Genomic DNA, 12,136 nt, shown 5'->3' on the forward strand with positions numbered 1-12,136 from the left:
CACCCTCCACCACAGAGGGAAGAAGGATATACATATGCACGTTGAGAGTTGGATACGTGGTACTCTTAGCGGTTTGCCATGCAAGAGGACCTGGTGGAGCCTTAAGCAGAACCTGTAATTTTTGTTGTGGGTGACATGAATAAAGTGTCACTTTTGTGCACTTCAAATAAAGGTTGTACAAAAAAAAGGAGCTGTGTGATGCGCTTAATCGTGGAACACACTGCCCCCTGCAGCTGGAATGGACCGCTGCCGCACTGTAAACTGCTACAGTTTACTGTGCTGCAGCTGTTTATTTATAATTTATTTTAAATCCTCTAGGATCCTTTCATGATATCTACATTCCTGGGCTTCCCTGACCTCAGACGTACAGCCCCAATTAGATTGGCAAGTGTTTCTCCATCATTGAGTCACTGTGAAGAGTGAACGGTTCTGGTTCTCTGTGTGGAGTGGAATTAAGGGAGATAAGAAAATGTGTTCCTGTTAGCACCGCTTGTTAATAATGTGAACATTCCCCCCCTAATCAATAGGTTTAAAGTAATGATTGACCGATACAGGTTTTTCGTTACTGATACCGATATTTTGGCCAATGCATATCGGTATCGGCCGATATGGACCCAATATTTTTGTACATATCTTTTTTACAGGTACTTTTGTGGAGAGATCTGGGGGTCTAAAAGACCCCAAACCCCTCCTCTGCACTTAAAAGCATTCAAAACGCCAAGCTTGGCTGTTTTGAATGCTGTAATTTTTTTAAATCTGGAGCCAGACAGTACCCGATCAGAGCCGAATGCGGCTTTGATCAGGTCTTCGACGTCCATTCAGGCTGGTTGCCCGGGTCTCCCGGTGGGCCGGGAGACCTGGGCGAGCCGCCGAAGGCGGTGGGAGGGGGAGAGACTTCCCCTCCCACTTCTTGTAATGACAGTCGAGCGGCTTCTCAGCTGCATCGGTTGTCATTACAAGACAGCCAACAATCGGCTATGGATGCCTGTACCGGGGTGATGCCTCTAGCTGCAGGCATCACTCCGGTACAAGCACTTTCCCGAAATATCGACAATATCGGTAACCTCCGGGGCCGATTCCGATATATTGGGTAAAGTGCGTATTGCCCCTCGATATATTGGCTTTGCCGATAATCGGTTGATCCCTAGTTTTAAAAAGTGACTGATTTTAAAACATAGTATAGCACCCTCCTAGAATAGGTTGCTAGAAAGGTTCAGATAAACTTATTTCTTCAGCTCCTTGGTAATCATTGGAGCTGTGTGTGATAGTTTTTGCCTGTTCTGGGTCTCAAGAAGGTGGATGCAGAGTGCATAAATAGTCTGGGGCCTGGAGCAGCAGGGTTCTTGTCCAGAGGGAGAAGACCCCAATCTGAAGACCTGCTGCCTTTCTGGGCAGTGTAGCTGAAAATACAGGAGTTCATCGAGGTCCCAGATCAGTGGGAGCTGGGGGACTATTTTTGAACAAAACAACTGGAGCCAACATCAAGTAATCAAGTAATTTTACTGGGGATCTGGTATGGGAAATCATTGGAGACGTGTCTGGCAGGTATTGGATGGAGACACCCCAACAAAGTTCAACTTGAATGCAAAGAAATCCTAAGTCTGGTCACCAAGTTGTGAGACTGTCTGTGCTGTTGGGTGCCTGGCTTCTTTGTACACTAAGTGCCGGTTCCCATTTATGTGATGCGGGAACGCTGTGAATATACAGCGTGTTCCCGCATTGCATCCGCAGCACAGGCAGTTCACACTGCCATATGCAATACCCTGGGGGTGTCAATTAAAGGTTAACGTCACCACCAGATCAGATCGCATATCGCAGTGCGATCTGACAGTTCGCACAGAATCGCATCACACTAGTGTAAACCACCATGCGATCCGATTCTGCTGCAGACCAAAAAAAGGGTCCTGCGCGTGTTTAGAGCGATTGCAGTGCGAATTTAGCCATACAAACTGTATGGCTGAATTTGCACCGCACAGACATCGCATGTAATTTTAGGAACAGTGAGCTTCGAATTACATGCGATCTCTGTGATCGCATACATGTGAACCGGCACTTAATGGGAAGAGAACCTGTGACAAACTAGTGGGACTGTCAAGGGGCCTGCACTTCAACTGTGAAGTAACATTTTAGTAAAACAAAAAGTAAAGTGTAAGTATAGCCAAAACATTTTATTTATAGTTTTGGATGGAGTACGGAAAGAATAAAGTATAACTAAGGCCCCTTTCAGACAGGCAAACTCCACCAGCGGATCTGCCTGCTCATTGGGGAATCTGTACACTGATGCTTACTGAGCAGGTGGATGACAGGTCTGTGTCCGCTCTGCCTTTGCATAGTGGACACAGCCCACACACACATACAGCCCATTTTCCTCTACCGGTGGTCGGATGGAAATGCACCACCTGTCCGTTTCCATCTGACTGTCATCTGATCCCCAAACCGGGGGCAAACAGATCTCCATCTGTCTGTTTTTAGTGGATAGGATCGGATGTCGGTGGGTGTCAACGGACACATGTACATTGACATCTGCTGCTCCATAAAGGGCAATAGATTGTCCGATGGGGTTCGCTTGTGAGAAAGGGGCCTAAAGGCCAAACTTTTATTTTTATTTTGGATAGAGTGGAGAGGGATTCAAACACCTGTCAGGTTTGTATTGCTGTCTATGTCTGCAAAAGGGATATTCACCCCCCCCCCCTCTATTTGTCCTGTTTACCATTATCACTGAAAGTGAAAATAAAGGTAAATCCCACATTTTAAGATGTCCCCAAAACAGGAATATAGGTTAAATCTTCCAATGGTGACACTAGAAAGAGGAAAAGAGGGACTTTGTTCTAAATCAGGGACAGTCCCTCCAAATCAGGCACAGTTGGGAGCTATGCATTTAGTAGCCATAAATCTGAATGCAGAGTTTAAAATGATGGTACAAATGTGCACCACCTTAAAGATTGGGCCTCACTGATTAGCCAGCTTAAGATTGCAAGTCAGGAGCCATATACTGTACATTATATCACCAAATGTATTGGGACCTGCCTTTACATGCACATGAACTTTAATGTCATCCCAGTCTTAGACCGTAGGGTTCAATATGGAGTTGGCTTACTCTTTGTAGCTATAACAGATTCAACTCTTTGGGGAAGGCTGTCCACAAGGTTTAGGAGTGTGTCTATGGGAATGTTTGACCATTCTTCCAGAAGCGCATTTGTGACGTCAGGCACTGATGTTGGACGAGAAGGTCTGGCTCACAGTCTCCTCTTTAATTCATCCCATGAGTGCCTCTATGCTAGTTTTGGATTTACATAGCAATATATATAAATATACAGAGTGCACTCTGAGATGTTTACTGACTACTGACGGCTGAGGAATTACTGTGGGATTATTCACCACTGTTGATACTGTTCATTGCTGATATAGCTCAATGCTCATTACTCAATAACAAAAGAGTGAAGCGCAAAAACAAATCAAGAATTAATATTGTCCAAAAAGACTTTAAGGCCAGGCTCACATATGTGCGGCTGTGGGTTCGTGCCAGGGGTCCAGTGCCTGTCTGTTTACTAGTTCAGGTGTGATTTAGGCCCGAATATTTGCCTGAATTTCACCACCAAGTGGGACTTAATCGTAGAGCCCCTCCCCCCACCCTTTTTTCCTCTCTCCCCTTACCTTTCTTTACCTTTTATCTTTTCTGAGACACTCGTCCCCTTTCCCACACCTTCACTCTCTTTTCTCCTCCCTTCCCCGTATGTACTACTGAGTCTGGAGGGTAGAGATGCTTATGGGGGTATTTACAGCTGTGATTGGATGGAGGGATTGGAGGAACTAAAGTGGTATACAAACTGAAAGTGAGCTAGGCCTCAGCTTTTGTAGTTGACGGTTTGGAGCATTTTTTGGTGACCATGAAACTAGTATTCTTTTTCAAAGCAACCTAACTCATCCATTCATGTCCCCATGTTTTATTTTGTTGAGAAATCATTTAAAAAACACCTTCTAGCATTTCTGGCCATGGCCATCTTGAGTAAGGGCAGATGGGTTATGTATCATTTACTTCCTGGAATCTATCTGCCCTTAGATCAGACATGCAGGCAGGAAGGTGTGGTTAGCTGAGAAAACCTCTCCTCCCGTCGTAAAGATTCATGCGATGTGTGACATTATTTGCCTAGGCCTGAAAAACAGGAAGTAACTGAAGAAAAATAAAAAAAGTTTGAAACAAGTAAATATTATATACTTTCCTATCTGTTTACTAATGTTAGCAGCATAAGGATTACAAAAAGTAAGTGTAGATTTTTTTTTGCAACCTGAAAGAGAAACACATAATGAGCTAGTATGCACTGCATACTAGCTCATTATGAAATACTTACCTTAGAATGAGCCCCCGCCGTGCCGCACGCTTACCTGTATGACGGGCGACATGTCCAGTCGCCCGTCTTCTGGGATCGCGGCATCCGGGCATCTGATTGGCCGGAGCAGCAGTGACGTCACTCCCGCGTTCGGGAGCCGACGGTCACGGCACGGGGCTCTGAAAGAACGGCACCAGCGGCCGTTCCTTCAGAGCGCATGCGCCAGTGACGTCACTGGCTGCATGTAAGGTAAATATCTCCTAAACGGTACATGTTTAGGAGATATTTACAGTACCTATAGGTAAGCCTTATCATAGGCTTACCTATAGGTAAAAGTTGCAGAGGAGGATTTACTTCCTCTTTAAAATGGCTGGTTGGTTTGTTTCGCGATGCACTGGCTGATTAAGGCTGCTTTCACACTGAGGAGCTTGAAAACTGTCCATAAAACGGCAGGCGCTTTTGAGGCGTTCGTGGTATGATATTTTTTTTTAAGGTCATGTGACTCAAAATAATTATTTTGAGGCGCTTTTGAATCTCTTTTTGTGTGATTTTCAGGCGCTTCCTATTTATTTCAATGAAGAGGGTCGCTTTTAAGGCCCTTTTTTTTAGTGAAAGGGGTCTAAGTAATTCATGATAAACAGTGATCAAGCATTGAGTTCTGTTTAAGGCCCCTTTCACACTTGTGCAACTTGTCCTGCGACTTGGGGCCCGCAAAGTCACTTGACAATTGTACCCAATGATTTCCAATGAGTACCATTCATATCTGTGCGACTTCTAGTCCCAGCGACTTCAAAGTAATTCTTACACTACTTTGGTCCGACTTTAATAATACTTGAGGTCTATAGACCTCAAAATTACACAGGCAAGTCCAGTCAAAGTCGTGTCAAAATCACGTCAAAGTTGCGGCAAAAAATTGCGTGGCTTTTAGGTTGCACAAGTGTAAAAGGGGTCTTAGGCTGCTTTCACACTGAAGGGGCTTGAAAACTGCCCATAGAATGCAGGGCCCTTTTCAAGCGCTTTTGAGGTGTTAGCGGTGCGCTTTTTTGAAGGCCACGTGACTCAAAAGAACCATTTTGAGGTGCTTTTGAAGCACTTTTTGTGTGCTTTTCAGGCACTTTTTATTCATTTCAATGGAGAGGGGCGCTTTTGAAGTGCTTTTTTTAACACTCCAAACATGCTCCAAAGATGCTGCTTGCAGGGGTTTTTTCATCAACCCCAGCGCACCGCCCCCAGTGTGAAAGCATTCATTGATTTTAATGAAAATAGATTTTCAGGAGCTTTGCAGGCACTTTTTTTTAGCGCAAAAACGTCTGAAAAGCGCCTAAGTGTGACAGGGGTCTTATGTATGCATGCAAGAAAACTTGCCGTTGGGCCCATGACCTGAGAAGCTCGGTACTCAAGCTTTTCTGCAGGCAAAACTCATCCTAAAATATTTAAGTAGTATGACCTCATTGATGATATGTTTCACACTGCACTGGTATTACTATTGCTGGTCTCCAAGTGATGTTTATAGTAGGGTTAAAATGACAAGCGAAGGGCGCACCAACCTTGTGCATTACTACTAAAAAAGTTTATTAAAATCAAAGAAGGTAGCTTACAATATACTCACAAACATAGGATATGTACACAATACTACTACTACACTTTATAGTAGGGTGACCAGACATCCCCGGTTTCAGGGGACAGTCCCCAGACTGAAGACACTGTCCCTGGAGCTAGTCTGTCCCCGGTTTTGTCCCTGGATTTAGGGCCAGATTAACATAGATGCTGGCTGAGAAACAGCCTGGTAGCTTGGATGCCAATGCCCCCTGCTGGACAATCTCACTGCCGCTCCTGCTGCTGTTCATTGGAGGAGAGGCAGAGCCAAAAATTGACTGTGTGGAGGGCTGAGATTGGGAGGTGAGCAGGGGGGGGGGGTCTTTTTGTTCACAGGTGAGAGCAGTGGGGGAGCAGGGGTCAGAGCTGATGCAGCTGCATTGAGAGATTGAGAGTTTAGCTGTCATGGGGGAAGGGGTAAGAGGTGGCTACAGAGATAATCTGTGAGAGAAGGGTGCAGAGGTGAGCTATGAATGTGGGGGCAGAAGTGTCCTCTCTGCATAGTAAACCTCTGAACCCCACACTCTATGCCTAACAGCCTCCTGTGTATTATGTAGTCCTGTGCCCAGCGCTCTGTGTAATATGTAGTCTTGTGCCCAGCGCTCTGTGTATTATGCAGTCCTCTGCCCAGCGCTCTGTGTATTATGCAGTCCTGTGCCCAGCACTCTGTGTATTATACAGTCTTGTGCCCAGCACTCTGCGTATTATGCAGTCCTGTGTCCAGCACTCTGCGTATTATGCAGTTCTGTGCCCAGCGCTCTGTATATTATGGAGTCCTGTGCCAAGTGCTCTGTGTATTATGTAGTCCTGTGCCCAGCGATCTGTGTATTATGCAGTCCTATGCCAAGCGCTCTGTATAATATGTAGTTCTGTGCCTAGCGCTCTGTGTATTATGTACTCCTGTGCCCAGCACTCTGTGTATTATGTAGTTCTGTGCCCAGTGCTCTGTTTATTATGTAGTCCTGTGCCCAGAACTCTGTGTATTATGCAGTCCTGTACCCAAGGCTCTGTGTGTTATGTAGTCCTGTACCCAGCGCTCTGCTTATTATGCAGTCCTGTGCGAAGCGCTCTATGTATTATGCAGTCCTGTGCCCAGCGTTCTGTGTATTATGCAGTCCTGTGCCATTTACCAATAAAAAAAAATAAAAAAATAAAAATATGTCCCTGGATTTCATTTTAAAAATCTTGTCCCCTTAGTTTATAGGTATATGTGGAGATGGATATACCATTGGATGATTACAGCAACAACAAATTGGTCTTAAAGTGGTTGTAAACCTCAGACATGAAATAAGAACACAACTGTGCATGTTCCCTGTGTACTGTGTGAAGGGGATGTGCCCCTTTCCTCTATTCAGGGCTCAGAGCTCTCCACAATGAGCTCTGCAGTGGTTGACTTTACCCCCCCCTCCCATTCCCCAGCAACCCCTTTTGTGCTGCTGAGAAAATCTGTGTTTTAGAAGGCTGTACATGACAGATGACACAGATAAGCAGGAACTACTTATGTAGAATGATTTGTTTCACCTCTGTGTATCACCTAAAGCCAGTCACTTCACTGGGTATATGTAAGGTATTACAACCACTTTAAGTGTGGTATTTATCTTACAGCTTTTTTTTTTTTCTAAGCATATATACTATAAAACTGTTTCTTTGCTTCATTAATTTTGTTAAATAAAACAACATGGAATAATATGTAATTTTCTTTAAACAGTTTATAGTTTTGACTTTATGTTTGTGTGTATATCTACCTCAAATAAGCTGTACACATCCACATCCTGTTCACCGAGAAAATGTGGACCCCAGCGGGGCATAAATGGGCGGTCAATGGGTCTCAATTGTGAAGGAAAATTAAAGGGATAATACGGACAAGGGCCTTCATATTCTTTGATGCGATAGTCATATCTTCCATCATCCCGGAATGGAAATAGATTATAAACCTTAACAAAAGTATTTATGGAAAAATTAAAAAAAAATTGCAGTAAAGTCTGGCTAAAAGAAAATGACAGCTATCAAATTTGAAGATTTAACACTTACTTTGTCTGCAGTCAGCTCCTGGTCTGGTTTCATTAACACCACACTCTGATCCACCACCCTGAGGCCACAGAGAGAGCCAGGAGCAGCCTGAACCTGGAGAGACACATCCAGACCTGGGAGGACCTCATCCGGTGAGAAGCCGACTGATACCTGTCAAGGAGATAAAACAGTAGCACAGAGTATTAAAGTGGTTCTAAAGGCCGAAGGTTTTTTACCTTTATGCATTTTATGTGTAGCACCTACAGGTTAACAGAGCAGAAAAATGAAGTTTTAACTTTTAACTGTTGTTGAGCTGTTCAGAGCTCCAAGGGCTGAGTCTCTGTTACCTCCCCCCTGGCTCCTGGAACTGCTGGAGAGCTCTAGAACTTGGAGGGTGGAGGAGCAGAGATTAGGCCTGAATATTTATGGAGTCTCCTCCAATCCCTGGGTGGGGATGGCCAAGAAGGTGGGTAAATAGGCCATACATATTCTGGAGCCTGGCAGCAAAATAGCAGAGTCCAGAATCCAGTTGCCTGGAGGGGACTCCTATGCTGGGGTGTAGAGCTGAATAGAGGAGAAGCAGCAGGGCGGAATACTCTACTTGCTCACCACAAAGGGACAGTTTAGTGCTAATTAAAACCTGTAAAGCCACCCTACACCTCTTGCTTGGTGATCTAAGAAACAGCCAGGTGCATTAGTATTTTCTATGGAATCAGCATCTGCATCTAGAGTTTGAAACAAGAGATGGGCTGAACGAACCCCTGTTCGGTTCACGGCAGAACTTTAGAACATCGCAAAAGCTCGGAACCAAATAGCAAACCCCATTAACCTCCCTAGCGGTATTCCTGAGTGTGTCTCGGGGTTAATATACAGTGCCAAAAGCGGTAACCCCGAGCCACACTCGGGATTACCCCACAATCACACTTACCTTCCACTGCGATCCCCCCGCCGTCCTTCCCTGCCATCCTCCAGCCATCCTCCCGCTGTCCTCCTGCTGTTCTCCTGCTGTGTGCTCGGCCGATGCCAGCACCTGTCTTCCAGTTCCCTTCCCTGCGAGCGCCGCGACGCAGGGGGGTGGAACCGGCAGGAGATTAAAAAAATAAATAAAACAAATGACATGATACAGTGCAATCTGTTAGGATTACAACTTTGTATCATGCCATTTTACCACAGGTTTTCACCTAGTGGCTTTTCCAGTGCCCTGCCTGTACTTTTTGCGGTACTTTGTGCCTGGAAAATTGAGAACATCCATGGCGTCCAAAAAGCATTCTTTAGCTCAAAAGCGCTTTTGGATGACCAGGAAAACAGCAATGGTGAATCAGAATTATTTTTTTTTTGTATCAATCTTTTTATTGAATTTTTCAACATGAAAATGCCAACAGTAGGGAAGTTCAATTCCGATGAAACTAAAAAAAAAAAAAAAATATCAAGCATATTAATAAACACAATATGAACACATGCTGCATCACATGCAAGAATAACAATAACACGCATGAGTGATAACGTGCATAAGAAACCATCCCATGGTCATAATCGATTGCATATTGGTATCCAGAGCACCTACGTGGTGTATTACCGGTCAACCGCCACGTGAATCAGAATTATTTGAAGAACTGAACGATAGCGGTTCGTGGGAAAATTCGTCATCAGGTACTAAAAGTGAGGACAGCGACGATTCTGCGACTGAGCTCAGCAATGTGCAAACTTGGTGCTCTATTGACTGCGGTACAGATCAGGCAGAGCCCCCAAGATTCCCATTTACTGGAGCACCTGGTATGAAAGCTGACGTTGACCATGACAACCCCTTGGCATACCTACAATTATTTCTGACCAATGAGGTTATTGAAAAAAATAGTTACCGAGACAAACCGGTACAAAGAGCAACAATTGGCTACGCATCGAAAGTGTGCAAGATGCAGAAAGTGGGAACCAGTGACCAAAGATATAATTTGGAAATTTTTGGGCCTAATAATTCTTCAGGGAGTGGTGGGGAAACCCCTGTAGAAGTGGTATTGGATAACCAATACATTACTTGCCACTCCATTCTTTGGCACGTCATGTAGGAGTACAGATTCTCCCTCATAATGAAATATTTCCACAAAAAAATGAAGTATTTGATGAAATGTATTATTATTATATTATAATTTTTGATTTTGTGTTATTCCTAAGAATTACAGGCCTAAAATATAAAACAGCATATTTCCATGCAAAACTGTGTACCACTTTTAGTACAAAAATGCTGACATAATCACACTGCCAGGGAGGTTAAATGTCTATAGGACCCGAACTTAAAAAATTTAAATTGCCCATTTTGAAGGCTTATATGCAAGTAACTGGGCATACAAAGGTTAGGGGGTCCAGGTACTGCCCTGGGGGACATGTATCAATGAAAACAAGTTTGTAAAAGCATAATTTTTAAATGAGCAGTGATTTACTGATGCTTAACCCCTTCCGTACCGCGTCATGTCAAATGACGTCGGCACAAATCCTTTCTCGATCCGGGCGGACGTCATATGACGGCGCCCGGATCTCCCCGCTACTGCGCGCCCCCGGGGGCGCGCAGCGCGGCGATCGGGGGTGAGGCTCGTCCCTCGGACTGAGCCCAACCCCGATCAAGGTAAACAGCCAATGAAATTGGCTGTTTACCACGTGATCGGCTGTGTCAATCACAGCCGATCACATGAGCGGCTCCAGCGTGAGCCGCTCGTTCCTTCCTTAATGCGCGCCCCCGGGGGCGCGCAGAGCGGTGATCGGGGACGAGGCTCGTCCCTCGGACAGAGTCGATCCCCGATCTAGGTAAAGAGCCAATGAAATTGGCTCTTTACCACGTGACCGGCTGTGTCCAATCACAGCCGGTCACAAATGTCATCAGAGAACACGGTAACTAGCTGTCACCGTGTTCTCCTCCTCACACACTGATCCTGTGTGAGGAGGAGATTGTGGTAACAGCTAGTTACCAACTACAGTGCACCCTAAACACACTGATTGCCCCCCCCCCAATAAAGAGCACCTGTCACTAGCCCATCAAAGTACCCGAGTACCTGTCACCAGCCCATCAGGTACTCTGATGACAGGTACTCGGGTACTCTGATGGGCTGATGACAGGTACTCGGGTACTCTGATGACAGGTACTCGGGTACTCTGATGACAGGTACTCGGGTACTCTGATGACAGGTACTCTGATGGGCTGGTGACAGGTACTCGGGTACTCTGATGACAGGTACTCGGGTACTCTGATGACAGGTACTCGGGTACGCTGATGACAGGTACTCGGATACTCTGATGACGGGTACTCGGGTACTCTGATGACAGGTACTCGGGTACGCTGATGACGGGTACTCGGATACTCTGATGACGGGTACTCGGGTACTCTGATGACAGGTACTCGGGTACTCTGATGACAGGTACTCGGGTACTCTGACAACAGGTACTCTGGTACTTTGAGTACCCGTCATCGGAGTACCCGAGTACCTGTCACCTACCCATCAGAGTACCCAAGTACCTGTCACCTACCCAACAGAGTACCCGAGTACCTTCCACCTGCTCATCAGAGTACCTGACACCTGAAGTACCCGAGTACTTGCCACCTGCTCATCATTACCCATCACTACTCATCAGTACTCATCAGTACCCATCAGTACCTATCACCTATTAGTATCAGTACTGATCATCCGTACCCATCATCAGTATAGTATCAGTATCATCTATCAGTATCAGTAATACTCATCAGTACCTATCACCTGCCTGTCACCTGCCCATAAGAGTACCCGAGTACCTGTCACCTGCCTATCGGAGTACTCGAGTACCTGCCACTTGCTCATCAGTACCAGAGTACCTGTCACCTGCCCAGCAAAGTACCCGAGTACCTGTCACCCTTCATACAGCCACCATGTCCAAGTCCAAAAAGGTTTATATACGTCGTCCGTTTAAACCTAAATACCGGTGTTATGGCAGCAGATAGCTGCCATAACCCTGGTATTTTTTTAAACGGTGGACGGTTGGCTTTCCGATAAGGGTGGTCCCAGCGGCGGATTCGCCGCGGGATCACCCTTCCGGGGTGGCGGAAGAGGTGCCCCCCCCCTCCCGCTGCATTCTGGTCCTTTTCCCCGTTTACCGGACCCGCCGGCAGCGGGGAAAACGATCTGGTCCCAGATCCTCACAGACAGGATGTCGAGTGAGGGCAAGCTTGCCCTCACTTGACT

At 45.7% G+C, this 12,136-nt stretch overlaps 1 protein-coding gene across 1 annotated transcript in view; it reads right to left on the reverse strand.

The window, feature by feature from the left end:
* LOC309563618 (alpha-2-macroglobulin-like) overlaps positions 1-12,136 on the reverse strand; it is a 215,610-nt gene that overhangs the window by 74,448 nt on the left and 129,026 nt on the right. Inside the window, exons 15-16 of the mRNA XM_082268122.1 lie at positions 7,956-8,105; positions 7,670-7,858 (exon numbers count right to left, since the gene is read on the reverse strand). Coding sequence (XP_082124248.1) covers positions 7,670-7,858; positions 7,956-8,105 — 339 coding nt within the window. The remainder of the gene's footprint in view (positions 1-7,669; positions 7,859-7,955; positions 8,106-12,136) is intronic.

This window comes from Pelophylax lessonae, assembly GCF_965119305.1.
Source record: "Pelophylax lessonae genome assembly, chromosome: 9".
Taxonomy (NCBI): Eukaryota; Metazoa; Chordata; class Amphibia; order Anura; family Ranidae; genus Pelophylax; species Pelophylax lessonae.